We start from the raw sequence: 24,484 nt of genomic DNA, 5'->3' as shown, positions 1-24,484 counted from the left end.
TTGGGCTTCACAGCATTCTCAGCAATCCACTGGCCCAGTATCAGCCAGTACCACTTTATTCTGTCACTGTTCCCTAATTTCTCCTTATATCGTTCCCCTTCTGAATCCCTTCCTGCCTCTGTAACTCTTAATCACTGTTTGTCAGTAACAATTGTCTCATTCACATCATCCCAGCCACCCCTCCCAAATATTGTGTGTAATCTTGGCCTCTCACTTCTTCCTGTGGAAGCCATTTAAACAGTTACTTAAACTCCACAAGATCTGGTGAAAGTCAATCCATTACTATAATTTACTGAACAGTTAGCACATGCTGGACTCATTCACAATACACAGGCTTGCTCTCAAAGCTGCATGAGAAAGTTGGTCAGAGCAGAAGGGAAACATGCTGGTCTTCTTAGCTTGTCAGAATCTGTGTGGAAACTAAAATTCATATGCTGGGCTGAAATAAAGAAGATCTGCAGAAATCAAATTCTTGCTGTCACCACCAGGAGATGTACTGCCTGTCACTATTGTCTGGATGGCCCAATAAAAATTATACTGTCATTGCTAATAAGAAACCTAATGCTAGCATTGCAAGGCCATAAGAACTGGTGGGGTGTTAGGTTTGTTATCAGCTTGAGTGAATTTACTCAGTGCAAACTGAAGTTGGGTTCCAGGTGTCTTTTGTTATGATGTGGAGTTTAAGCGTGGGGTAATACTTGAGACCTTGAAAATACGTGCACAGGCTGAAAACAAAGGCCACAAGAGTATAAACATCTCACCGGCGGTCAGCTTCTGGTTCTTGAGGAGTTATAATCTTAAGCGCTGAGAACACTGCTTTAGACATAAAAAGGAGGACAAGGAAAAAATCAAACAGAAGAGTAAGACAAATAAATTGGTGGCCATGGGAAGTTAATACCCCCAGAATTGCAGAGTATATAGTCCCAGGAAAGGAGACCAAAGAATTAAAATTCACTGATAAACTCAAGAATTTTCGAAATGTGCTAGATCTTGATATTTGAAAGGAATTGCTGCTGGCAAATGTTTGTCATTACTGGATCATCATGGAATTTTCTTCCTACAAACTATGTCAAAGCTGCAAGCACATTACCTGTTTCAAGGACCAAGAATCTTAAAACGTCTTTTATCGTGCCAGTCAAGTTTTAGGGCTGTATACAAGTCTATGTCTGAGTGCATAAACTACATGTACTTGTTGTCTCAAGCTGTAATTCCTGAATAAAGCATTATTGCACATAAATTCAGTTTGCCTAGTGTGAAAACTATCAGTGTGACAATCACACAACCATCAACCCTGAAATGGTCAAGCAATTGCACTAAACAATCATTGTAGGTCCCTTCCAGATGGAAGTATTCTATTGTATTCTATGTATACTTCTCATTATTGTCTGTACATACAGCCATTAAATCCTCAGGCTGAGTTGGCTCTCCCACTGAAATAAAAGACAAACCTGCAACAGAACCAGGTTTTTAGGCATCACACAGGAGCACAGAGTTTCTTAGAATACAATGTTGGAATTGGTGTGGCCAGACCTTCATTAGGAAGTGTTAGGGAGTATAAAACTGCCTGGGTTGGAATAGTTCACAGGTTTTGTACTATTATTATTTGTTTCTTACTTCTGCACTTTATGTTAGAAATATATATATATGTATATAAAACTGCATTTCGTCTTATCTTCAGTTCTACTGCTTTAATACCGGATAATTAAAAGCACTGGATAATTAAAAGCACAGGGGCTTGATCTTCTATCATTTTTGGGCTATAATATGCAAAGTGTTATTCTGTCATTGCAAAATTATTCCAGAAGTTAATTACCTGTGTTCTGGAGGCAATTTTTTCCTTCTTCTTTACCTGATGATTGAACAAGGAACTTGCCCCAGGAAAGAAGGGTGTGTCTGTTCTGTGGAGCTGGTGGTAAACAGTTTGTGCAGGAAGAACCTAGAGCACCTAAGGAGCTACAAGGAACAAGCCGGGCATTTGGCCTCAAGCCATGTAGTTTAGTTGGAGAAATGTCTCATAGGGTTGTATACAAAAGTGTAAACTAAACTCCAGTGAGACATAGCTTATTAGAGGCTTGCTTCAAACATTACAATTAAGAAACCCTTAGTGAGCTGCTTTTTCAATCAGCGAATTTTTGGGGTAAACTTTGTTTATAATTACTCTTAGTGTTTGTATGCATGCAGTATTAAGGTTACATTCACAAATTGTTTTGCATAGCCGATATTGAATGTCAGGTGTTTTAATAAATTGTTAGTTAATTTTTAGTATCCTAAAGTTCAACAGATTACAGTATGGCTTTCAACTCTATGCAATTCCTGAAATTATGCTGTTATAGCCCATATGGGGTATATCAGTAATACCTGCAGTATAGTTTTAACCTTTTATTTTTTCTCTGGAAAATTTTCATAAAAACATGAAGTATGTATTACCCATTGCATAAATGCAACCATTTTTATAGGGACTGTATTTTACTCAGATCTCTTTCTGTAACAGTCGTTCAGCACCCCTAAAAAAACTATGCCTGCATTTGTATCCACCTGTGACTCTAGTCAATGTAATTGACCAGTAGAAATTATTGGCATGAATTCTGTTGTCAGGAAAGTTTCTCGTCTATGAGACAGTCTCAGACAACTGACCTATTTCTAGAGAATTGGCTGGGTTTATGCAGATACAAACATTTTATGTGGTCTGCAATTCTTAGTCACACATGCACAAAAAAATATTTATACAGTGTCCTTACCATAATTTACAAAATTCAATCCTTTGTAAAAGACAGCATCCTTTTTGAGAGCCACTGGCATATTTCAGTATGTCGCTCATCAAGGCCATTTCTGATTTGAAATTGAGGCAATTTCTTAGGCTATTTCTCATGTAGTACTACACAGCTTAGAGTCTGCTGGTTGTGTTCAGCCAGTCACTGCAATCTCTCAGAAGGATGCAATTTTCCCTTGGGAGAACAGCCAACACCAGCAAAAAGAATGGCTGTACTGTAACTGCAGTATCTGGTGCTAACATTGTGTGTTGATGAGATGCAAGTCAGTTTCATATCCCTCACCAAAACAAAACTAAACAATCAGATAAAACAAACAAACAAACACCAGACATGTACCACAAAATCCTAACAATTGAAATTACTGATTTTCAGTTCCATTAAAAACCTAACAGATAGGCCCAGAATGTCACAAGTGTATCTTCATGTCTGTCACAGGAGGATTTTGGAGTAAGATAGTCTCAGAAGCGGCCTTAGCCATTGCTTTACATTTTACCATTTTTTCCCATGTATCATTGAAAGTTTTGTCTGAACCAAGTCTCTACAGCTCCTGAAAGGAGGGTGTAGTGTGGTGGGGGTCGGTATCTCCTGCTGCGTCTGCAGTGAGAGGACAAGAGGAAATGGCCTTAAGATGACACAGGGGAGATTCAGATTAGATATTAGAAAAAAAAGTTACCACTGTCAGGATGGTCAGGCACTGGAATAGGTTGCCCAGCGAGGTGGTGGAGTCACCACCCCTGGAAGTTTTCAAGAAGCACCTGGATCTGGTGCATATGATATATCCGTATCAATGCACAGTAAGGGTCTCTCAGGTGGAGCTCCCGGCTGGTGTGTGTTTCCCGGGAAGCCGCTCCCGTGCGGCGGTGGCGATGTCGCCGCGGGGATCGCTCCGCGGCAGGAGCAGCACGGCAGGCGCTGAGGGCGGCAGGCGCTGAGGGCGGGAAGCGCTGAGGGCGCAGTGCCACGGCGCCCCCTGCCGGCCGGGAGGTGGCCCATGGGGCGGGCCAATGGGGGAGGCGCCGATTGGCTGCGGCTGGGAGGGGGCGCGGCGGGGCCGGGAGCGGCGGCGCAGTCGCGGGCGGGCGGTGCTGCTGTCGCCATCTCGCCATGGCTCGGGAGTTCCAGCTGTGCCCCGGGCGGCGCGTCGGCGGCGACCATCCATGCTTCATCATCGCCGAGATCGGGCAGAACCACCAGGGTGACCTGGACATTGCCAAGCGCATGATCCGCATGGCTAAGGTGCGCGCGGGGGGAGGCGGCTGAGCGAGAGCGCCGGGGCGCGGCCGGGGGACGCGCGGGAGGTTTATTCGGAACACAGAGTGTCTGCAGGAAAACCCTTGCATTTCACTCCGGTGAAGGGTCTGGAGCGCTTGTCCTGTGAGGGGCGCCTGAGGGAGCTGGGGTTGTTTAGCCTGGAGAAAAGGAGGCTCACGGGGGAGCCTTATCACTCTCTACAGCTCCCTGAGAGGAAGCTGTAGCCAGGTGGGATTCGGCCTCTTCTACCAGGCAGCCGGTGACAGGGTGAGAGGACATGGCCTCAAGCTGTGCCAGGAGAGGTTCAGGCTGAACAGCAGGAAGAATTTCTTCACAGAAGGGGTGAACAGACATCGGAATGGGCTGCCCAGGAGTCGCTGTCCCTGGAGGTGCTTGAGGAAAGACTGGACGTGGCACTTGGTGCCATGGTCTGTTTTGACAGAGTGGTGTTCGGTCACCTCAAGGACCCGATAATCTCAGAGGTCTTTTCCAACCTAGTTGATTTTGTGATCTTGTGTCATGGCTGCAGCCCCGCAGGTGGGGCCGGAGCTCACGGGGAATTTGGGAAGTATCAGGCAGCTGCTGAACCATCTCTAATTAACCTCCAGTTTGACTTGGTTGACATTAGGGATTTACTACAGTAACACTTGTGTCATTCAGTAAGACAGCCAAGCTCCTGTGAAATTCGATGTTATATCCACTAGATAGAAAACTGCACGTCATCACAGCTCAGGGCATGGTGTATTTAGTTCTGTGACTGGGGTGTAAGTGCAGACTGCTCTAATGAGTATACATCTTCACTGTTTGTGTGACTTCAAATGAATTACTATTCCTGGAGGTGTTCAAGAGGTGTCTGGTGCTGGTGATGTGGTTTAGGGGTTACAGTGGTGGTGCTGGGTGGATAGTTGGACTGGATGATCTTAAAACCAACCTTGATGAGTCTATGAATCAGATTCATACTCCTTGTTCCGCAGAATCCTGTGTCCTTTTTTAATGTAAAATTGTCAGTGACAGCTAATCTGGGAAAAACACCACAGAAGTCAACTCTTGAATAAGCGCTATGCATAGCAAGAGACTAAGTAGTTTTGTAGGTTTACTATGATTTCTCTCCAGACTACTGCTCTATGAAATGTATAGGCACTCTGAAATAAAAGGGTTTGTGTGTGTGTAGGTCCACAGTCACTCTGTGTTCATTACCATTTCTGTGACTGCTGTGATGATAATGTAAAAACTCCACAACAGATGGGCACATCAGTTACTAACTCCTTGCATTCAGACTTAGGATGAGTGCAGTTTCACTTGCACTTCCACTCAGTGTGCACCAGCTTGTCTTGCAGGACTGTGGAGCAGACTGTGCTAAGTTCCAGAAGAGTGAACTGGAGTACAAATTCAACAAGAAAGCCTTAGAAAGGCCCTACACCTCTAAACACTCCTGGGGAAAGACCTATGGGGAGCATAAGCGCCACTTGGAGTTCAGTCATGACCAATATAGAGAGCTAAAGAAGTATGCAGAGGAGATTGGCATTTTCTTCACAGCTTCTGGCATGGATGAGGTATGTAAACCATACTGGAATGACAAGGGGAGTCTGGCTGTTGTGTCCATTGGGTATTACTTAGGTGTGATAGTTCTTACACGAAGAGAATATATGGACAATGAATTTCTAAGAGACCTAGAGTAATTTGCTAGTTCACCTGTGTCTCTGTAATGGTTGAGTAGATGGCTGAATATTTTGGAAGACTTGCCATGTGTGCTGAGATACTTATACACAGTAAGTAATATTAGGGGCAAGGCTTCATTTTGATATTCATAAACAATTGAGGCTTTGAGAGTGTAGATCAAGATGGCAATCAGACTGCGCTCCAGTGTTGGTTTCAAGCATACCAAACTTCCTTCTGTATTTAAACCAGATTCCTTTCTTCTAATCCCTGATATTTCCCTCTTTTTTTTCCTCCTTCCTTGTTGTTTACTAGACCCCTGTGGCGTTTCTAAGCAGCAGAAATGTTTATGCCCCTATTTCTTTTACTAATCTCATGGAGAGGCTCAGCACCTTGCCCTGTTACTCCTGAATCATTTACTCATTTTTGCCAGTGGGCTCTTGAACAGTCAGTCACCAGCTTCACAACTCCATGAAACTCCTGCTGCTGTTTCCCCTTAAGACACGTGTATTTGTAACTGTTGCATGTTGCCTACCTCAGAATGATGGTAGTGACAGTATTAACAAATGCAACATAAAATTGAAATGTGTAAGCTGGAAAGGCCAGGTAACACTTGAACGTCAGTATAAATGAGAGATTGTATAGATTGTTTTACTTTTCTTTGAGGCCTAGAAAATACAAAGAGCCAAACTGAAAGAGACCCTACGAGAAGTAAGCTAGCCACTCTTGCATATGGCCAGCACAGCAATGTCCCTGACTTTCTGCAAGTAGACATATCCAGGATGAGACTAGGATGTGATTTACTTAGTCCTTAAGGTGATCTGTTCATTGTCTCACTCTTGCAATCGGAGAAATTACTGATATATCAGTGTTTTTCTTCTTTTCTTACAATTTATTCTCCCACTTAGTGTGATGATAGACAAATGTGTATGTAGCAATAGCTCAGTGCCATGGATTCTGAAACAGATCTGTGAAAAGAGAGAGTGGTGATGTTTCTTTTAGTGCTATCTTCAAGTCTAGAAGACCTGCTGAGCAACGTGCACTCCTTTAAGAAAGGAGTATATGAACCCAGGAGTCTTGGACTTCTTTATCTGGGATCTTAAAGACCCATGCGCCTTTGGGGAGAAAAAAAAACCCCACGTTCTTTCTTTGATGTTAAAACCTCTGGTTTCTAAAGGCTGTAGTGCAACACAGAACACCTTTCACAGGCAGCAGCTAAGATCACTTTCTGCTGCTGGGATCCCTCTTTTTCTCTGCTGTGCTCCTTTGTACAGCAGATACAGAACTGATACATGTTTGTGCCTTTTTTTTTTGAGCACTAATTACATTACACAGCTCCTAAGATTTCTGGTGGCATTTTTGCAAGACAGGGGTTTGGAACTCAAGGAAAATATTGCATAAATTAACATAATAAATCTTTGAGAATATATTAACTTCAGTAAATTTAATATATCTTTGGAAGTCCAGCTATGTCAAAGAGGTTAAATTTTGCGTTTAACTATATGAGGAAACTAATGAAGTGATGTGTGAAGTAAACACAATGGCTATGAATAACTTCTTTATCTATTCTGTTCCAGTGTGTACTGGAGACAAAGCAGGATCTCACTGAACCACTCCCTTTAATGTCATTCCTGTTACTTGAAATTGCTTCCTGGTTGTTGAATCTCTTAAAGAAAAGCTGCTGGTTTTCAAGAGATATTTACCTAATGAAGAGTGGCCTTAGATACAAGGTCTACCTGTCATATTTAATTTTTTGCCATCTCCTGGGATAAGATCTGTGCCTTTTTAATAGAGAGTACTCACTGTCTTTATGCACAATGCATCTGAATAAACTATGTTAAATAGTTTATTATTAAATTAAAGAGATGTTATACATCTTAGGTACAAGAAATGGAATCTCCATCATACTGATGGTGGAAAAATTAGACTGAATAAGATGTGATTCTCTTCTGGACGTTAGCATTCTTGCTCTGGCACTAAGTAAATTTAACTGTAACAAGGAAAGAGCTGAAGAAATTAAAAGTGTTTGTGGGTGGTTGACAGGGGACAAAGGTAACTATTCCGTTATTTTCCCCAGAGGTGAATGGAGGCTTTAAATAACCTCTTGCCTGTGAAAGGTTTGGAATTTAAATTTTCTTCCAATAAAGTACTAATTTTTAAAAGGCCACTTACTGATGTAATACCCATTTTCAGAGAGCCTCTAATAATTCTTGAATTGTCTTCAATATAGCACACATATTTTTAGACAAAGGCAGAGTTTAACTGGCATTTGAATAAACGGTTTTATAGTCTTTGCTTCGGCATATTTTGTTGTCTAGTATCTCTCCTAAAACCAAACTCATTTTGGACTTCCCTTTTTGGGCACTTTTGGGTTTTTTCCTAGTGCTTATTTAATACACTCGTACAAGTTTTCAGTGTGGCAAATCTATTCTACTGCCTGTAGTTTTAAACACTGTGTGGTTTAATAGTTCTGACCTGCAGGATGTGTGTGGCAGGAAGACAGTGTGCATGCTTGTAGCACATTTCTTTTTCAACAGGCGAACTCCCATCTGCAGGTAGTTGCTCTCTCTGGTAGTGTTTAAAAAAAGGAAAAAAAGCAAGAATGCTATGGTATGCAACTTCGTCTTTAAGCTGAGGTGGAGCTCACTTGAACTAAGCAGCAGAATGTACAGCTGGTGTGACCAGCTGTGGTGGGAGGCCAGAGACTGCCTTGAGACAGTGATCCTAGTCAAAAACCTGCACAAAAATAGAAGTATGAAAGAAGACACCATAATGATACTTCACCTGGAGGGAAGTCAGAAACTGATACTGTCAGGATAGCAAATGTTACTTCAGGAGCAGTGGTTTTTGGGGAGATGTCCATAATATCTACCTGTTTAATCAAGTTTTGGGTATGCTGTTTTGAAAGGTTGTTTATTTCCAAGCACAGTAGTTCTTTATCCCTTGATCCACCTGAAGTGGAGTGTTAAAACACAGTGATTTTTTTTTCCTTGTAGATGGCTGTGGAATTTCTACATGAACTGGATGTTCCATTTTTCAAAGTAGGATCAGGAGATACAAATAATTTTCCATATTTGGAAAAGACTGCAAAGAAAGGTAAGCATTTTATTTGAGCCATCTTGGTGAACATCACCATTTCTCTGTAGCTCAGTTATTAGATTTTTCCTCCAATTGATTTTTGGGAAAAAATCTGAAGTTTCTTTAAAAGAAACTCACCCTCAGACTTTGAAAAAAAAGTGTTTACTCAGCATTCTTTTCTAGTTTTACTAATTTTACTGAATTACTGTACTTAAAGAATTTAATTTAATATTGGGTAGGTTTCTTGTGGACGTAGCACAAAACTTGTGCATATTTTCTAATGGCTAGGTCGCCCAATGGTGATTTCCAGCGGGATGCAGTCGATGAGCACAATGCATCAAGTTTATCAGATTGTGAAGCCCATCAATCCAAACTTCTGCTTCCTGCAGTGTACCAGCGCATACCCGCTTCAGCCAGAGGATGTCAATCTCCGTGTTATATCGGTCAGTGAGTAACCCAGAGCATGCCATGGGTAGGATAGCAGAGAAGGGCTGTGCCCTTTTATGGAGAAACACTTCCAGATCTTAGGCATGCTGGAATTCATTTCTGAGAGTTATGTCTCATGTTCCTCTAAATTACAATGCAAGCATTGAAGTAAAAATATCCACCGGATCTTTTTTTAGTAGAACTCATCTTTGAGGAATAGTTTAAAGGATATTGCTGGAGTATTCACAGTTCGACAGAGGAAAACATGACATGTAGTTAACAGGTTAACCCTGTGCTCTGTTGTGCAAAGAAAAATCATGTAGACTGTTACCGTTAAGAAGGTGCGTGAAGTGAGAACATAGTTCTAAATAGGGAGCTAGACTGGAAACTTCATGTGACTATCAGAGCAGTGAAGAAAATTGGTTATACCCTAGTATAGTTTCCTTCATTGGAAATATTATTTGAATATGCCAAATACTGATGTAAGAAAGTTTTCCCAAACTGACCAGTGTTCAAGCACTATCTTAGATTTATGCACACAGAGTATATTATTTTTAATAGAATGCCGCATAGCTGCCTTTAATTGCCTTTAGAATTTGGTGACTGTCCTCAATGTATGGATTAAAAGATTGCTTCAGATTTTGAATACAATGTTGAAGAAAACTCTTTTGGATTAAGTTCAGCCAATCCACTGGATTGTTGGATGAAAATAGGATACTATTACTTTCACTGATACAGGCTTCAAAGACCTTGAGTAGCAGAACTGAATTTAAAGGAGAAACGTAAGTTGTAGAGGAGGACATGCTTCCTTTTTCTTGTCACTATTGATAATATTAGTCAGATTTGGAACGTGGTGATTGGTAATGCAGTGTGACTTCTTGAATTTACGAAGTTGCACTCTCTGCATAACCAACTGCTTGTTTATGGCACAGTATTTGTCCATTGCAGTTATCACTCTAAAATTTGCTTTGTCTTTGAAACTGCTACCTTGGTAATTCAGACCCACTCTGTCATGATTTAAGGCATATCAGTCAGCTTTTCCTGATATCCCCATTGGCTATTCGGGGCATGAAACTGGCATAGCCATTTCAGTGGCAGCTGTTGCTATGGGTGCTAAAGTACTGGAACGCCACGTGACTCTCGACAAAACATGGAAAGGAAGCGACCACCAAGCATCTCTGGAGCCAAATGAACTGGCGGAGCTAGTGAAAGCCATCCGTACTGTGGAAAAAGCAATGGGTTCTCCAATCAAACAACTCTTGCCCTGTGAAATGGCTTGCAATGAAAAGGTAACTTCTGATTTTGGTTTGTGTAAACCTGCAGCTAATTTAGATCTCTAGCTAATAACTCCATATTCAGAAAAATAGCTTGCAAATTGTTTATTGCAGTAGTGTTTCTGCCTCTGCACTTAAAAAATTTCTCACTGCATAGTGTTGGCCATTTTGATTATAATGGAGTTTTATATTTATCATCCAGTGGTTACCTAAGTTGAGAAGAAACATAGAGTCATTTAGGTTGGAAAAGACCCATAAGGTCATTCAGTCCAACCACTAACCTAACACTGCCAATTCCAACCACTAGTGTATGTTCCTAAGTGCCATGTCTACACATGTTTTAAATAACTCCAGGGATCATAACCACTTCCATGTTCTAGAGTGTTTGAGTGCTTGATAACTTTCTGACAAGAAACTTTTCCTAATATCCAATCTAACCCTCCCCTGGCATAGCTTGGGGCCATTTCCTCTTGTTCTGTCACTTGCCGCATGGGAGAAGAAACCAACTCCCACCTGGCTACAGCCTCCTTTCAGGGAGTTGTAGAGAGTGATAAGGTCCTCTCGGAGCCTCCTTTTTCTCCAAGCTAAACACCCCCAGCTCCCTCAGCCCCTCCTCATAGGACTTGTGCTCCACACCCTTCACCAACTTTGTGGCCCTTCTCTGGATTTGCTCCAGCACCTCAATGTCCTTTGTGTAGCGAGAGACCCAGAACTGAGCACAGGACGACTTGAGCTGTGACCTCACCAGTGCCAGGTATTTGGTAATAGTAGTAGGAACAATATGTCTCCGTGATTGTGTGTGAGCTGCTTTTACACTAAGCTGAAATACCAGTTGTTCTAATCAGATTCTCTCCACTGTGATTTTGAAAAATTTCAGTGAGCCACTGTCCAGTTTCAGGAAACATCTGCATGTTCCCGGCAGCCTGGTTACAGTGAAAGCTTCCATGCTAACTTAATCTTCATTTGGAATAAGTAGTGGAGAGGGCAGTTCTACACATCCTGTTCTCAAATAACTGCAAAATACTTTTTACCTCCTTTTGTTAGACTAATCCTAGCAATGTGTTTAACTTAAACATTTTTTTCCTCCTCCCCTGTAGCTGGGAAAGTCAGTAGTGGCGAAAGTGGCAATTCCTGAAGGTGCAATATTGACACTTGACATGCTGACGGTGAAGGTGGGAGAGCCTAAGGGATTTCCCCCAGAATCCATCTTTGATCTGGTGGGCCAGAAGATTAAAAGAAATATTGAAGAAGATGAAACCATCACTGAGCAAGTAGTGGATAATCATGTAAAAAAAGTGAAGTGCTAAACCAAAGCACTCCATATTTCTCAGTGTAGTACTGCACAACGTATCTAAGTATAGCAGCATGGCAGATTAGAAGAAAGTGGTGTAATTATGAGGATGCAAACAGAATTTTCAGGTTCTTATTAGCAGGACATTTCAGAAACAAGGGGATATAAATTATACAGATTTTATTAGAAACTGTGTAGTATTGTGCCTAGAAAATACCATGATCCTCTCTTCTCCATTTCACTTAACCTGGATCAGTTTGGAGTTTTACCAAATGTAATACCACACTCTGCTGTTTTCCAGTTTCCCTTTTCTGTTAAGAATACAGTAAATCATGAGAATTTTGTCTACACTTTGAATTGTTCTAGCTCTGTATCTTTTGATATTCCTCTCTTTTCTGCCACTTGCCTAACCCCTCTGATAGCAGGACTTCAGTTGGAATTGAATACAGATAAGTGAAAGTTTACATACACTGAACAGAAAATTACAAATGCAACCTGGATGGATTTTTTTTTTTAAGATGAAAGCCTTAAAAGTGTCATGATAAAGCAGTGGTTGCAGGAATCTGCACTCTGTGGGAAAATGGCTTCTTGAGAAAGCTAGGTTCTGAAGAGACAGTACCAGGAAAGGAAGCATACTGGATATTTAGAAAGGTCCCATTTAAGGGGCAAGAGAGCCTTTTGTGAACTGAAAGGCAAAAGGGCAGGCCAGAGAGATTGAGCAGGGAAGAAAAGTAGATCTGAGATGGATCAGAGCTTAACCTATGCTTCAGAAATTGTGAAAAGCATCTATTGCAAGTTGAGTGAAGTCTGGAATATGAAGTCAATTCTGCAGAGCATTTGGATGCCACTGTTTGGACCTGGGGGGCAACTTCTCAGGTAGGAAGCCAAATGCTGGTGAAGTTCGAGCAGCTATTTTTTTTTTTCTAACCAGCAAATCCTCTGCATTGGGGTTTTTCTCTCAACACTGGTGTGTGAGATGGCTGAGGCTGATTGCCTGACTACATCACACCACTATGCTTCAGCATGATGGTCAGTGCACCTTTTGTGTGCTCTACTCTTGCATCCCAGCTTCTCACTTTTCAAGTAAGAAATGCAATCCCACTCCTATCACCTGCTGCTTTTCCTTTGGACCAGTAGGGAACTGTATAGCAGCAGCAGCTGCTGCAGACCAGTCATTCTTCAAATACCTTGCTTAGCACAGAACTGCTTTGGTATAATTCATCTGCTTTTTTTCTGTGGTGGAATCATTTGCTAGTGATGGTTACTTGGAACTTGCTACCTTTGGTCATGAGTTGGTGAAGTATCTTAAATTTGGTGGTGAGTGCTTATGTAACTATGAGCTCTTTCAAAATGTTTACCCTTGTGCAATTCTGAGAAAACTGTATTCATATCTTTAAATGGGGAAGCAGAGGTTGAATCATATACATGATCATATGTGAGCTGTGACTGATGCAGTATGCTTGCTTTACATTAAAAAACTACTCAATTGTTAAAAGATTTTTTTTAAAACTTCAAATTTGAAAAATAAATCTAGCTTATAAAACAAGCTCTTGTTTCTGCATTTCCGGCTATGGTCAGACCTTGCCTTTGTCAGCACTGGTGATGATTCCAGGGCCTTTAGTATTTGAACACTGTAAGATTACCTGGCCAGTTTAAAGTAGCAGTGGTTTTTCACTCTAACAGGGCTGGTCCTGGAGACTGCTGTAAGCAAAGGCTCCAGAAGTTTCTGGGACTTTAATTAAGGTATTGGTGGGGGGAGAAATATCCATATACAGAAACTTGCAAGCTGTGTCTCCTAGTTTTATGTGAATATTGCGGATTGGACACAAAGATAAATGGGGTACAAAAGCACCACTGGCCTAGTGTTTTTATTGCACCTGTGGACCCTGCAGACATTTCATCGTCTATTAGGGGTTGCACACAGCTATTTCTCATGCTTCCACTCAGTGGGAAGAATAGGGCCACCCAGAAGTCCAATTCAGAGTTTCTGTCACATGTAAGACCAGCTAATGGCTGTTAAATGTGACCAAAGAAGTTCCCACTTCAGAAGGGACCTTTCCAACAGTCAATGCCAGTCTGTGATTTTTCCAAAATTACACTTAAATATGAGCTAATTCACTTAGTGCATTTATTATCCAAATCTGATCTTGTTGATGATAACAATATGCAATATATAATCTTGGAGGCTTGAACCAAACTAAACCTGTTGCCATACACAATTGCAGCCTCTACAGGCCGATGAGGGAAGGAAGTTCATTAAAAAAAATCTTTTTTAAAAGTCAATATCCAAGTTCCAGTAAGTTGTAATATCTTTCAACCGGACTTCTTCCATTTTGCAAGTTGAAAAGTATTACATAGAGCACTTTGGGTGGTGCATCAATGCCATTTATAAAAGTCAGATCACCTCCCCCCATTCAAAAATACATATACATTGAAAATTACAGTTGGTTTTCTTGAACTTATTCTTACAAGTTGAAAGAACTACAAAAATAGGACATGTGGCACTTCCAGTGGTACATCAACATCATTTATAAAAGCAAGATCACCTTTCCTTATTGAAAAATACATACACATTAAAAGTCACAGTTGGTTTTCTTGAACTTCTTTTACTTACTAAAAGCATCATAATTACAACTTTGATACAACAGAGATGAATTCGTGTAGATAATTGCTGAAGTGGCATTCACAGAAAAAGCATGAAAGAGTAGGCTTTATTTTGCTTTTTTTCTTATGTTAGTTTGCATGTTCTAATGGACCCTTCCCAGAGTCTCAGGGCTGGATAAACTGGTTCTGTGAACTTGCAGCGGAACGTGTGCAAATGAGACATGCCATCACTAACATTGTAGAAGGAAAGGATTCCTGCTTCGTAATCTAGAAAAATGCCAATGCAATCAGGATCATCCTCTATCAGGATGGGGATTCTCTCTCCCTTGTGAAATGCCCAGTATTCAAAATCAAACTTCTTAAGGCACCAAGATGCTCTGTTCCACCCAAGTCGACAGGCTTCAGAATCTCCTTTCCTGCCAATGGTAGGGTAGGCTGCGCCAATCCACCATCCTGCTCCAGCATGAAGCAGGTCAACTTCCCAGTAATGGCTCCCAGAAAGGAATGCGTCTCTGCTTAGCACTTGCCATAATTGATCGAACCTCTGGGGACCACAGGGGTAAAATATTCTCCTCCAGCTACAGCTTACTTCAAGACGGTCATCAGACAATTTCAGTCTCGGGTGAATGCTGTCATATTCCCAGGTCGGTGATCTTGCATCTGCAGTCAAAGCCGTAAACATAGTTGCTACATTTATCATGACACCTGCAAAGGAGCCCAGAGCCGGCAGTGTCTTGGGACAGTCAGAACGCCTGCAAGTCCCAGGAACGCAGGCTGGAAAAGGCGTGCCAGGGGGATCACAACAGGGTGCTAACATTGCTGCATCCACACCTGGGTCAACCAAGGTGATGGGGACCTCAGCCACAGCACCAAGGTTGCTTTATGCTTAGGGTTAGGGCTCAGACAGAAATCCCAATGTCCAAGGACACTGGGTCTGGAAAAGGCATTCTAGTGTGAGCAAGGTGGGGCCACAACATTGCCAACTCTACACTTTCCAAATCTGGGTCATGTATTGTGATGGGGATGCCAGTTGCAGCACCAATGTTACATTAGGTAGGGATGGAATTCAGCTGGCCACAGAGCCTACAGCTCCAGGGACACCAGGGCTGGAAAATGTATGCCAAGCGCATAAAGCAGTCCGCCAACATTGCTGCCTCCACACCTTTCTAATCTAGGCCACCAGAGTGGTGGGTACCTCAGCTGCAGCACCAAGCTGCCATTTGGGTTAAGGTTAGGATTCAGAGAGCCACAGCCTACACCTCTGGAGACTAGGTAGGGACAGCAAAAGGCAAGCCAAGGGAATCACAGCAGGGCACCAACACTGATGCCTCCACACATTCCTAATCTGGGTCACTCATGGTGATGGGATAAGGAGAGTTATATATAGAGAGTTACGGTCACTTGGTCTGTTCAGCCTGGAGGAGACTGAGGGGAGACCTCATTACAGTTATAGCTTCCTCGTGAGGGGTAGAGGAGGGGCAGGCACTGATCTCTGCTCTGTGGTGACAATGACAGGACTGGAGGGAACAGTCTAAAGTTCTGTCAAGCAAGGTTTAGGATGGATATCAGGAACAGGTTCCCAGAGGGTGGTTGGGCACTGGAACAGGCTCCCCATGGAGGTAGTCACAGCACCAAACCTGACAGATTCCAAGAAGCGCTTGGACAATGCTCTCAGACACATGGTCCTGTGCAGGGCCAGAAGTTGGACAGTAGTGATTTTTGTGGGTCCATTCCAGCTTAGGAGATTCTAGGACTCCAGTATAATCATACTTACGTTTTAAGAAAAGCAGCCGATCAACAGGAGTCATGGTTTTTAGCACTGTCCCAGGCTCCTTCTTTGCAGTGGGATTCAGGCTACTGAAAACATCTGGGCAGAGATGAAAAGGGGCAGTTTAGGGAGTCTGCCAGTTTTTCAACTATCATTTTCCAACTTCATGGACAAACTATGTTACTTTTTTGGGGGAGGGGATACTCACTCTGTATGCTTTTAACGTTATGTTCTTTGGATAGCATGGAGATGCTGGACTAGTGTTGCCAAAGAACTACGCAACTGAAAAGAACTCCAAGTAATCACACCTGATTCCTTAAAAAGTAGCCCCTTTTAGATGAAAATAGTCTGGCAGCTGAAGATAGCTGCAGATGCTTGCTGCAGAGCACCTCCACAATACTTTCTAGCAATCCTACACACATCCCACAGTGGCCTTTCAGATCAGGTCTGACCATTTGCCCCAGAAACCTGCTACTCTCTTCTCAGTGGCAATTCTCAGACAAGGGATTATTAAAAGGCAGCTGGGTGAAATGTGATGGCCAGTGTTGCCTGCTCACTCAAAGAGCAGCAGGGTTTCCCCATGGTTATTTAGCTTTGTGGCTCTGTGTCCCATTTGGAAAAACTCCTTGCCTTAATCATGACAAAGGTCACTTAAGGATGAAATAGCTCAAAGACAAAAGGATTTCTAAATAAAACACGTTAGCTCATCTTTACCAAAAATCATCAATTTTTTTCAGACTGAGGCAGATCACCAGGTACATTAATTAGAAAAGGCTTTAAAATTCTAGAGGTACCCCAGTGCCAGAGCACTTACAATGCCAACAGTAACTCAGAGAATAGATACATTCTGTAAGTGTGATGGACTACAGTAAATTGTATTGAAGTATCTGATAGAACTGGGGGGAAAAAAAGCAGCAGACAAACCAAAGATCGTTTTCAGTGTTGAAGAGAGACCCCTTACATTCGTAAATCACCACTGCTATGGCGGCATTACACCCATGCTGTCAGAAAACAGTACCCATGCCTCAAACACTTCTGTTTCTCCAGATGATTTGGTTAAAAGTCCTGTTCTTACTTTAAAAGCACACTTAATTTGCAAAGAGAGCAAAAGAAAGCAAAATCCAGAGCACTCTCCCAGGTACCTTCTTTAAGCCGGGCTTCCAATGGTTTCTCCAGAATGGACTGAATAACTTTGATGAAGTGTTTATAATGGTTAAGTAAGTGTTCAAACGAGAGAGGTATTGGATGCCACTCTTCTGACAAGTGGCTGGATTCCTTAATTTCCTTCTCAATTGCTGTGTAGTTCTGAGGGCAGAAAGCCAAATGCTGTAATTAGCAGAGGCTGTGACATGAAAGGATTCTTCCCTCCCAGCTCCCATACACCACAGAGCAAGGACAGCTTCATCACTAGGTAAACCTATGGGCCGTAACAGGCAAGCTTTGCTGAGTTCAGCCTGCCTTTTAGCTCATTAGCCTGCCCATTACCACCTCCTGCCGGTGGAGCCAGTGGCCACTCCAGACATGGAGAACCCAACGGCCATGGTTAAAAGAGATCCCTCCAGGATGGAAATGGGTTTAGCCTGGCCAGGGTCCTTTGTGGGAAATCCCATCAGTGGCAAAGTCAAACCACTAAGTTTTAAAAGCATTCTGAAGAATAAAATCCAACCTCCCCCACAAGAAGATCACCACAAAATCATGAAGAGCAGCTCCTGTGTGGAGGTATGTTGCTAGCCCACACAGCAGAATGCCAGGGCCATATCACAGCAATGGATACTCAAGTATACATTGCTGTGAAACTCAAGTCTGCCACATTGTAAGGATGCAAAAATGCACCAGAGGCATCTTTTGGCTTGTATCAGGGCATAACCACCCTTCCAAAGGAAGGTGAAGATACTAGGAGAGAGAAGGAGAGAGAAGCTGATGTTTATCTGTAGGCAAAAAGTAAAGTGCTGCCCCCTCCAGTGAAGTGATGGCTATTGCTTATGATGATTAGGATTTCTTGCAATAAAATAAATTACACATTTTAACTTTCCTCCTCAGGTTTCCTGAGGCCTGCCTTTTCTTAGACCTTCATATTACACTGGACAAGGAAAGACTTGATATAGCATTTGTCTTCAAGATTAAGAGACACATATCTGTCTGTTCCATATTTGTTTAAAATTAACATGAATTTCATACAGACCTGAAATCAATGCTATATCAAGAACACCTCATAGCTCAAAAATCAGGAACCAAATTTGTTTGCCAAAACACCAACACAAAGCAAATTAAAAAACAGTTAGAAAGACGCTGCTTACATACAGAAGGATCTGTAGAAGAGATCATTAGAGAAATTTACCAAGGGCTATCACGGTAAGAGGTAGAAAGAGACCATACAATACCACCTCCAGCAAACGAATAGGATCACTGTCCTGTTGTATTTGTCTGATTTGAAGTGTGAGGGTCTCTAGGGCTGCAAGCTGTTCTTGACAGGACTCCAACTGCTGATCATGTGCTCCCAGGGCTTGCTGAGTCTTTTCATCAATGAAGTTTTTTGCCAAACTCTCTTCTTCCCGAAGAAGTAACTGAAGTTCTGTCACTTTTTCTGACAGCTGCCTTTTGATCCTGTCAGCATGTGCCTATAGATGAAGCAGAAGAGTGTCTCCTCCCTGCTCAACAGACCATAAACATTTCAGACATTTTTCTTTCAGGCTTTCAGTGCTACATTTTGGTTGAATTTTACTGATTTTCTGCATCTCTTCAGAAACATGTGTCTACCACTTAAAAGAGGGCAGACATGGTTTACCTGCTGATGTCTGGATGGAAAAGCTTGAGGGAAGATTCCAAGATGCCTATTTAGGCAGTAAATTCTGTTTTCAGCTGGAATTAACGGGGTACAAATTGCAACAAGAAGCAGATCTGGTCCTTCAGTAGCAAGACTTTGACCCCTTTCAAAGCAAGCTAGAGAGAAGTAGCTGATAGGAAGAGAAAGCCTCCAAAACAAAGAGACATTAAACCAAGTCTCTAAAGGCCCCTCAGGCTCTTACCGACATTTCTGTAAAAGAACTGCTTGCAGATGCTCCTCAGAGCAAAAGTAATTTCATGCTCTATAAATGAGGTGCAGCTTAGCACACATTCCCGTTCTTGAGACATAATCAACAGAGCTCTTCTTGTGTTTAGTCAACTCTGAATCCAGGCAATTCAATAAAGCAGTTCAGTGCAATGCAAGATACATTAGTGAAGCCAGAATAACGTAGGCAGGTGAGGCTACCTGCTATTCCTCTGCACAAAAATTTCAGCCTTGATCTTCCAGAGGTGTTAAACTGATCAAGGAATGAGGACCAGGTCTTTGGAGACTCTCCTCTTCTCTCCCTTTGACAGTGTAACATACTGTGATGGATACAGGGGATACACTCTTTTCCTGAGAAGGAGTAGGTGTCTGGGTCTTTGAATAGCTACAGAGAAAACAAAATGTCACCCCTTGGAAAATTACCATCCAGTGGAAAAGGAAACCACACTTTACCTTCACATCATTTACAGCCTGCACTATGTTCCTTCTGTTGCCAGCTTCTTGCTCTTTTCTCTCTTCTAGATTCTTCAAGCACAATGCCATGAGTTCCTACACAGCAGTGAAACAAAATAAAACACTGTTTCGTAACAACATCTGTAAAAAACAAAAATAAGTATCCAGCTTGTTTTCCATATAGGGGGGTGTATCACTGAAATACTCTGTTTCAGAATCATAGAATAATAGAATATTCTGAGTTGGAAGGTACAACTCTTAAATGAATGGACTTTAATGAGGCTTATTAATGCCAGTATAGTGATGAAACATAAGGATCTCCGCATTTCACCTGGTGGTTATACTGCTAAGGTTTGAGAGCTGTGCAAATTAGCACCATCTTCTTAAGGCACAGAGAAATCCAAAGCAAAAAACCATTTTCATCTTTAAATATGTGGTGCTGTGCATTTCCAGACTACATGCTAATGCATTTAGTAGCTGAAGGGCAGCTAAGTAAGTACTTTTATTTAGAGGATCAGTGGGAGGCTCCATCTAGAATCAAAATTCAGTCAATGTTCAGGATGCTTCCCAGTGTATAAATGACCTATCAGATACCCAACTATCACTACAGTGATGCTGTAGTTTGAATGTCTACAACAGCTAATTGTGTCAGGATGGCTGGTTATCAATCACAGTATCTGTGACACTTGTGGTGTTCCCAGCACAGCATAATCAATGTTCTGCTTATGTCTTGCTCCAGTTTCTCACCTGCAGCCCTCTGAAATTGGCTGCCTTCTGCCCAGCAGGTTGAACAGTCTTGGTGTACCTGCTGATGCATTTTTGTCATTAGTACCATGAAGGATACAGTCAATGCTGCCCTGCAGTCTCCACGCACTGGTGCTAAAACAGAGGCCCGCAGTAAATACCAGGTAAGCTAGCTCCAGCTGTAGCTGCTATCAGTGTCCTCTTCTGCAGCTGAGACCCAGTCAAGAGCATCTGCATGCACATGTACCAGTTCACTGCAACAGCCCCAGGGCAGCACAGCATTTATACTCTGCAGCATGGACAAACAGAGCATAAAGCATTGCTTCATGAGCAACAGTTTGCATTTCTGATGTGTGTCTCCTTAGAAAACACATGCAGTTTGTCATTGGATTATGACAGAGTCAGAAGAAAATGGGCTCCAAGCAAAAGCCAGAGACTCCACATCTGGAAGGCCCTTGGCACAGATACATCCATGCAAGCAGATAAATATTCTTGCATAGAGAAAGACATGCTATTTATTCCAGCCACAATTTTCCAGTCTTGTCCCTGAAGAACCAGAAGAGTTCTACACCACTAGAAGATTCAGGACTTCTACCAGATACCAGCCTTCCTTAGTTTATTTTGCAGCCTACACCTCATTCCCTTCCTAAAAGACTGACAAAGACCACAGAGAAAAAGACAATCTTCCTTCTTTGCTAGTAACAGACATCACTTTGTGCACTCACACCCTCACAACAGTGACCATATGCAAATACTTACATCAATCCCAAGCATTTCTGGTTAAGCATTACCTTCTTTACAGAGGTACATGAAAGAACTCCTTCCTAACGATTGAAGACCCTGCCAGCAACCCATGTCATTCACCCTGAGGAATCAACTCCAAAAATCTTCCTTTAGGGATTGCCTTAACTCATTCAAGTCTAAACACTGTAAAAGCAAGGATTTCTGAGATGACACTCCTAGCTCCAGTCAGGCTCACAGAACACATACCAAGTGCAAAGAATGGTGATCCTGTGTGCTGCATTCAAGAGCACAGGGAGTGTCCTTCTCAACTATATTAAACAACCTCTGCTCCAGGGATGAAGCAGCTGATGGACCTCACACAACAGTTCCCATCTCTTCTCAGCACTCACAGCTAGGATTTGTTGAAAGAGCTGTGGAAGATTCTCAGTGGAAGAACTGCTGCCTGGCTGATGTCACATCACAAGGGCTATACGGAATAACTGCTCCCAGCAAACAAAATCACTAGTCAAAATACCGTCTCTTAGGCTGTAACTATTGATAGTTTGTGCATAAAATCTCTGCATCCCTAAGCCAGTAGATGTCAGCAGAAACCGCCTAGGGATAGAGGGTCACGTGGGAGTACAAGTTTCTACCCTGCTCACTTCCTGATTTCGCGCAGAGACAACTCTTTATCAACAGCACGTGCTTCCCTGTATCCATCAGACCCCCAGGGTAGCAGCACAGCTTGTAGCTCTGTGCACTTTACTTTGCCTCAGATCAGGTTGCCACTGCACAACACCTGTATCATCCACACATTGCCGCTCTGGCCTGAAGGGAAAGCAACACTGTAGTGAGTTCCCACTGCAAGAGGGACACTTTGGATGAAAGCATACCAGCAGGCAGCAGCCATGCTCTGCATCGCTCAGACGTCTTAAATGGTTTTACCTCTGTGCTGCTGTTTGTGGCAGCCTAATGCACAGCCCTCTGCCCTTGTAATGCTCTCTAACATGAAATGCAATAAAATGCTACAAGGGTTTATCGTGACCTGTGTACTGGCTCACAATCTGTGTGAACTTCCAAGCAGGAAGTTCGGTAGGAACTGTTTCTTCCTAGTGTTTTCTGTAGGAAACCTCTAAGTAACTCTGCTCCAAAATATCACAAAAGGAGTAGGAAGGAACTTTCTGAAATTGTAGCTGAAAAAATAAAAATAAATAAATAAATAAATAAAGCTTCTGAACATCAAACCTCTGTGTTACAGCATTTTCAGTCTCCCAAGTTCAGCACCACAGCATGCAGGCCCCAGTGAGCCTCCTGGCAGGGTCTCCAAGTAAAACAAAGCACAAGCAGGAGTATTGGCAAGCTTGCAAATCTTCCTGAGGATATTTGGTGGACAGCTACACTGGGATGAAGAAAAAAATCTTAAAGACCCGCGGGGCTGGTTGCGGCTGGGATGGAGCCAGTTTTCCTCATAGCAGCCCATGTGGTGCCGTGTTTCAGATGTGACTATACTGTGAGTGCACAAAAGGCTAGGAGGGGACACAAGCAGAAGATGGCGCCTACTAACCAAAGAGCTATTCCGTACTATATGACATCATGTTCAGCAATAAAACTGAAAGTGGGGTGTCTAGGTGGGTTTGCTGTCTTTTGCTCAGGAACTGTCTGGTGAGTATCTGCCTTTGTATCAGTTTCATTCTTTTTCTCTTCACTTCTCTTTCTCTTATTAAATTTTTGTCTCAATCCATGAAATTTCTTGGTTTTAGTGTTCCTCTTCTTTTCCCTCGTCCCACTGGGCAAGGGAGGAGAATAAGCAGGCAGCTGTGTTGTGCTTAGCTGCCTACTGATGTTAACCCACAACAACCCCTGCTCCCATCCCAGAGGAGTTATCAGAGAGCTCTGCATAGACAGTCACTGTGATCTAGCAAGCTACAACGGTGGGGGCAGAGGGTAAGCGGAAGTTACCTTTCCCCTGCCCCTGAGGCATCTGTGTTTCTGTCAAAGGTACTTCCAGCCTGGCAATAAAAACACATTTTCTGGGGCAACCACACTCCTCTGATTCCACGTACAAGGTCTGAGGATAAAATGCTGCTGCATGTGACCTAACAGTCAAAGCCACTTCTTCCTTGTCCCCTGATTTATACACCTGTTTTGGGGACGTTTGGGTGTGACTGATTAACTCTTTCTCCTCGTGCATGAACCATATCCTTGTGCAGTAGCATCAGGCTGACCCTGTCTGTATGGGGTCTACAAAGCACTTGCTGAAGTACAGAAAGTACAGAAACTTTGTTCTGCTAGTCAACACAGCCTACAAACCTTGAACTCCACAAGGTGTTTATAAGGCAAGCAAAGCAAGGCTGAAGGCTGAAGATCGGCTTAGTACTGTGGCAATTCACTAATACTCACAGCTACCACCATCACACCCTGGCAAAAGAACACTCAGCGGCACAAGTTTCAGAAACGAGGGGAAAACCGGCAAGATATAAAACCAAACCAGGAAGTTCTTGGCTCAGCTCCCGGTTTATACCCCCTCTCCACGGCTCCCGGCACTCACCTGCGTGCGGCGGACGGCGTGGGGCAGGAGGCAGGCGCGGTGCCCGCGGTGCGCGCCCAGGACCGGGCACAGAGCGCACACGCAGCACCCGCAGTCCTCGCAGAACAGCTCCAGCGGCCGCCCGGCATGGACACCGCACACCCGCGCCCCCGGCGCTGCGGCCCGCGGCGCCCCCTGCGCCATGCCGGAGGCGGCCGGGACGGTGGGGAGGAGAAGGATGCGGGGCAGGCAGGCGCAGGGAGAGGCGGATGCGGGGCAGGCGGGCGCAGGGAGAGGCGGATGCGGGGCCGGCAGATGGAGGGTGTGCGCAGAGGGCGGCAGTGCCACACTGGGCCGGCGAGCCGTGGCTGTGGCCGCGGCTGTGGCGGCGGAGGGCGGCCGCTGCCCCGCCGTGCCTCTTGCCCCCTCAGGGGCGGGCGGGGAGCAGGGCCGGCCCGCGTCACTCGCCGCCGGAGAGGGGACCCGCAGCGGGGGTGTCGGGCAGTCAGTGCCGCAGGAGCTGTGCCTGGGAGCGGGAGAGCCGGGACCGTGGGAGCTGCCTCCGTCCGGCGCCCGGGATGGAAAACGGGCTGATTTGTGGAACTTCAACAGCGTCGATGAGGGGTGGGCTTCAGTGTCGTGGCTGAGCTAAACACTTACCTGATACAAAAATGTGGGGGAAAATTGTCTTCAGGGCATGTTTTGTCGCTTTCTGTTTTTCAATTAGAATTTTGTGCTCTGAGAAGTGTCATTTACAGAAATCAAAATAGACTGCTCGTGCTCTTACAGAGTTTGCACACTTACTTTCATTGGCCAAAACTCCTACCTACATTCAACAAAATTCATTCTTTTTAACGTGCTTGGTTCTT

General features: G+C 43.4%; 2 protein-coding genes across 2 annotated transcripts; one reads left to right on the top strand and one right to left on the bottom strand.

Moving 5' to 3' along the window:
• The first annotated feature begins 3,803 nt into the window (after positions 1–3,803).
• NANS (N-acetylneuraminate synthase) lies at positions 3,804–13,294 on the top strand. The gene is made up of 6 exons (XM_039567129.1): positions 3,804–4,007; positions 5,360–5,575; positions 8,675–8,774; positions 9,045–9,199; positions 10,205–10,471; positions 11,554–13,294. Exons 1-6 carry the CDS (start codon positions 3,876–3,878, stop codon positions 11,761–11,763), a joined length of 1,080 nt encoding a protein of 359 aa, XP_039423063.1. The 5' UTR covers positions 3,804–3,875; the 3' UTR covers positions 11,764–13,294.
• Positions 13,295–13,851: 557 nt separating this feature from the next.
• On the bottom strand, positions 13,852–24,022 carry TRIM14 (tripartite motif containing 14). Its single transcript, XM_039567128.1, has 6 exons — positions 23,637–24,022; positions 19,622–19,717; positions 18,504–18,737; positions 17,262–17,424; positions 16,126–16,218; positions 13,852–15,011 (listed from the first exon to the last, which is right to left on the bottom strand). The coding sequence occupies exons 1-6, from the start codon at positions 23,817–23,819 to the stop codon at positions 14,476–14,478; spliced, it is 1,305 nt and encodes a 434-aa protein (XP_039423062.1). The 5' UTR covers positions 23,820–24,022; the 3' UTR covers positions 13,852–14,475.
• Positions 24,023–24,484: the final 462 nt, after the last annotated feature.

The sequence above is a fragment of the Corvus cornix genome, chromosome Z (genome assembly GCF_000738735.6).
Source record: "Corvus cornix cornix isolate S_Up_H32 chromosome Z, ASM73873v5, whole genome shotgun sequence".
Lineage (NCBI taxonomy): Eukaryota > Metazoa > Chordata > Aves > Passeriformes > Corvidae > Corvus > Corvus cornix.
This window is presented reverse-complemented; position numbering and strand designations above follow the sequence as displayed.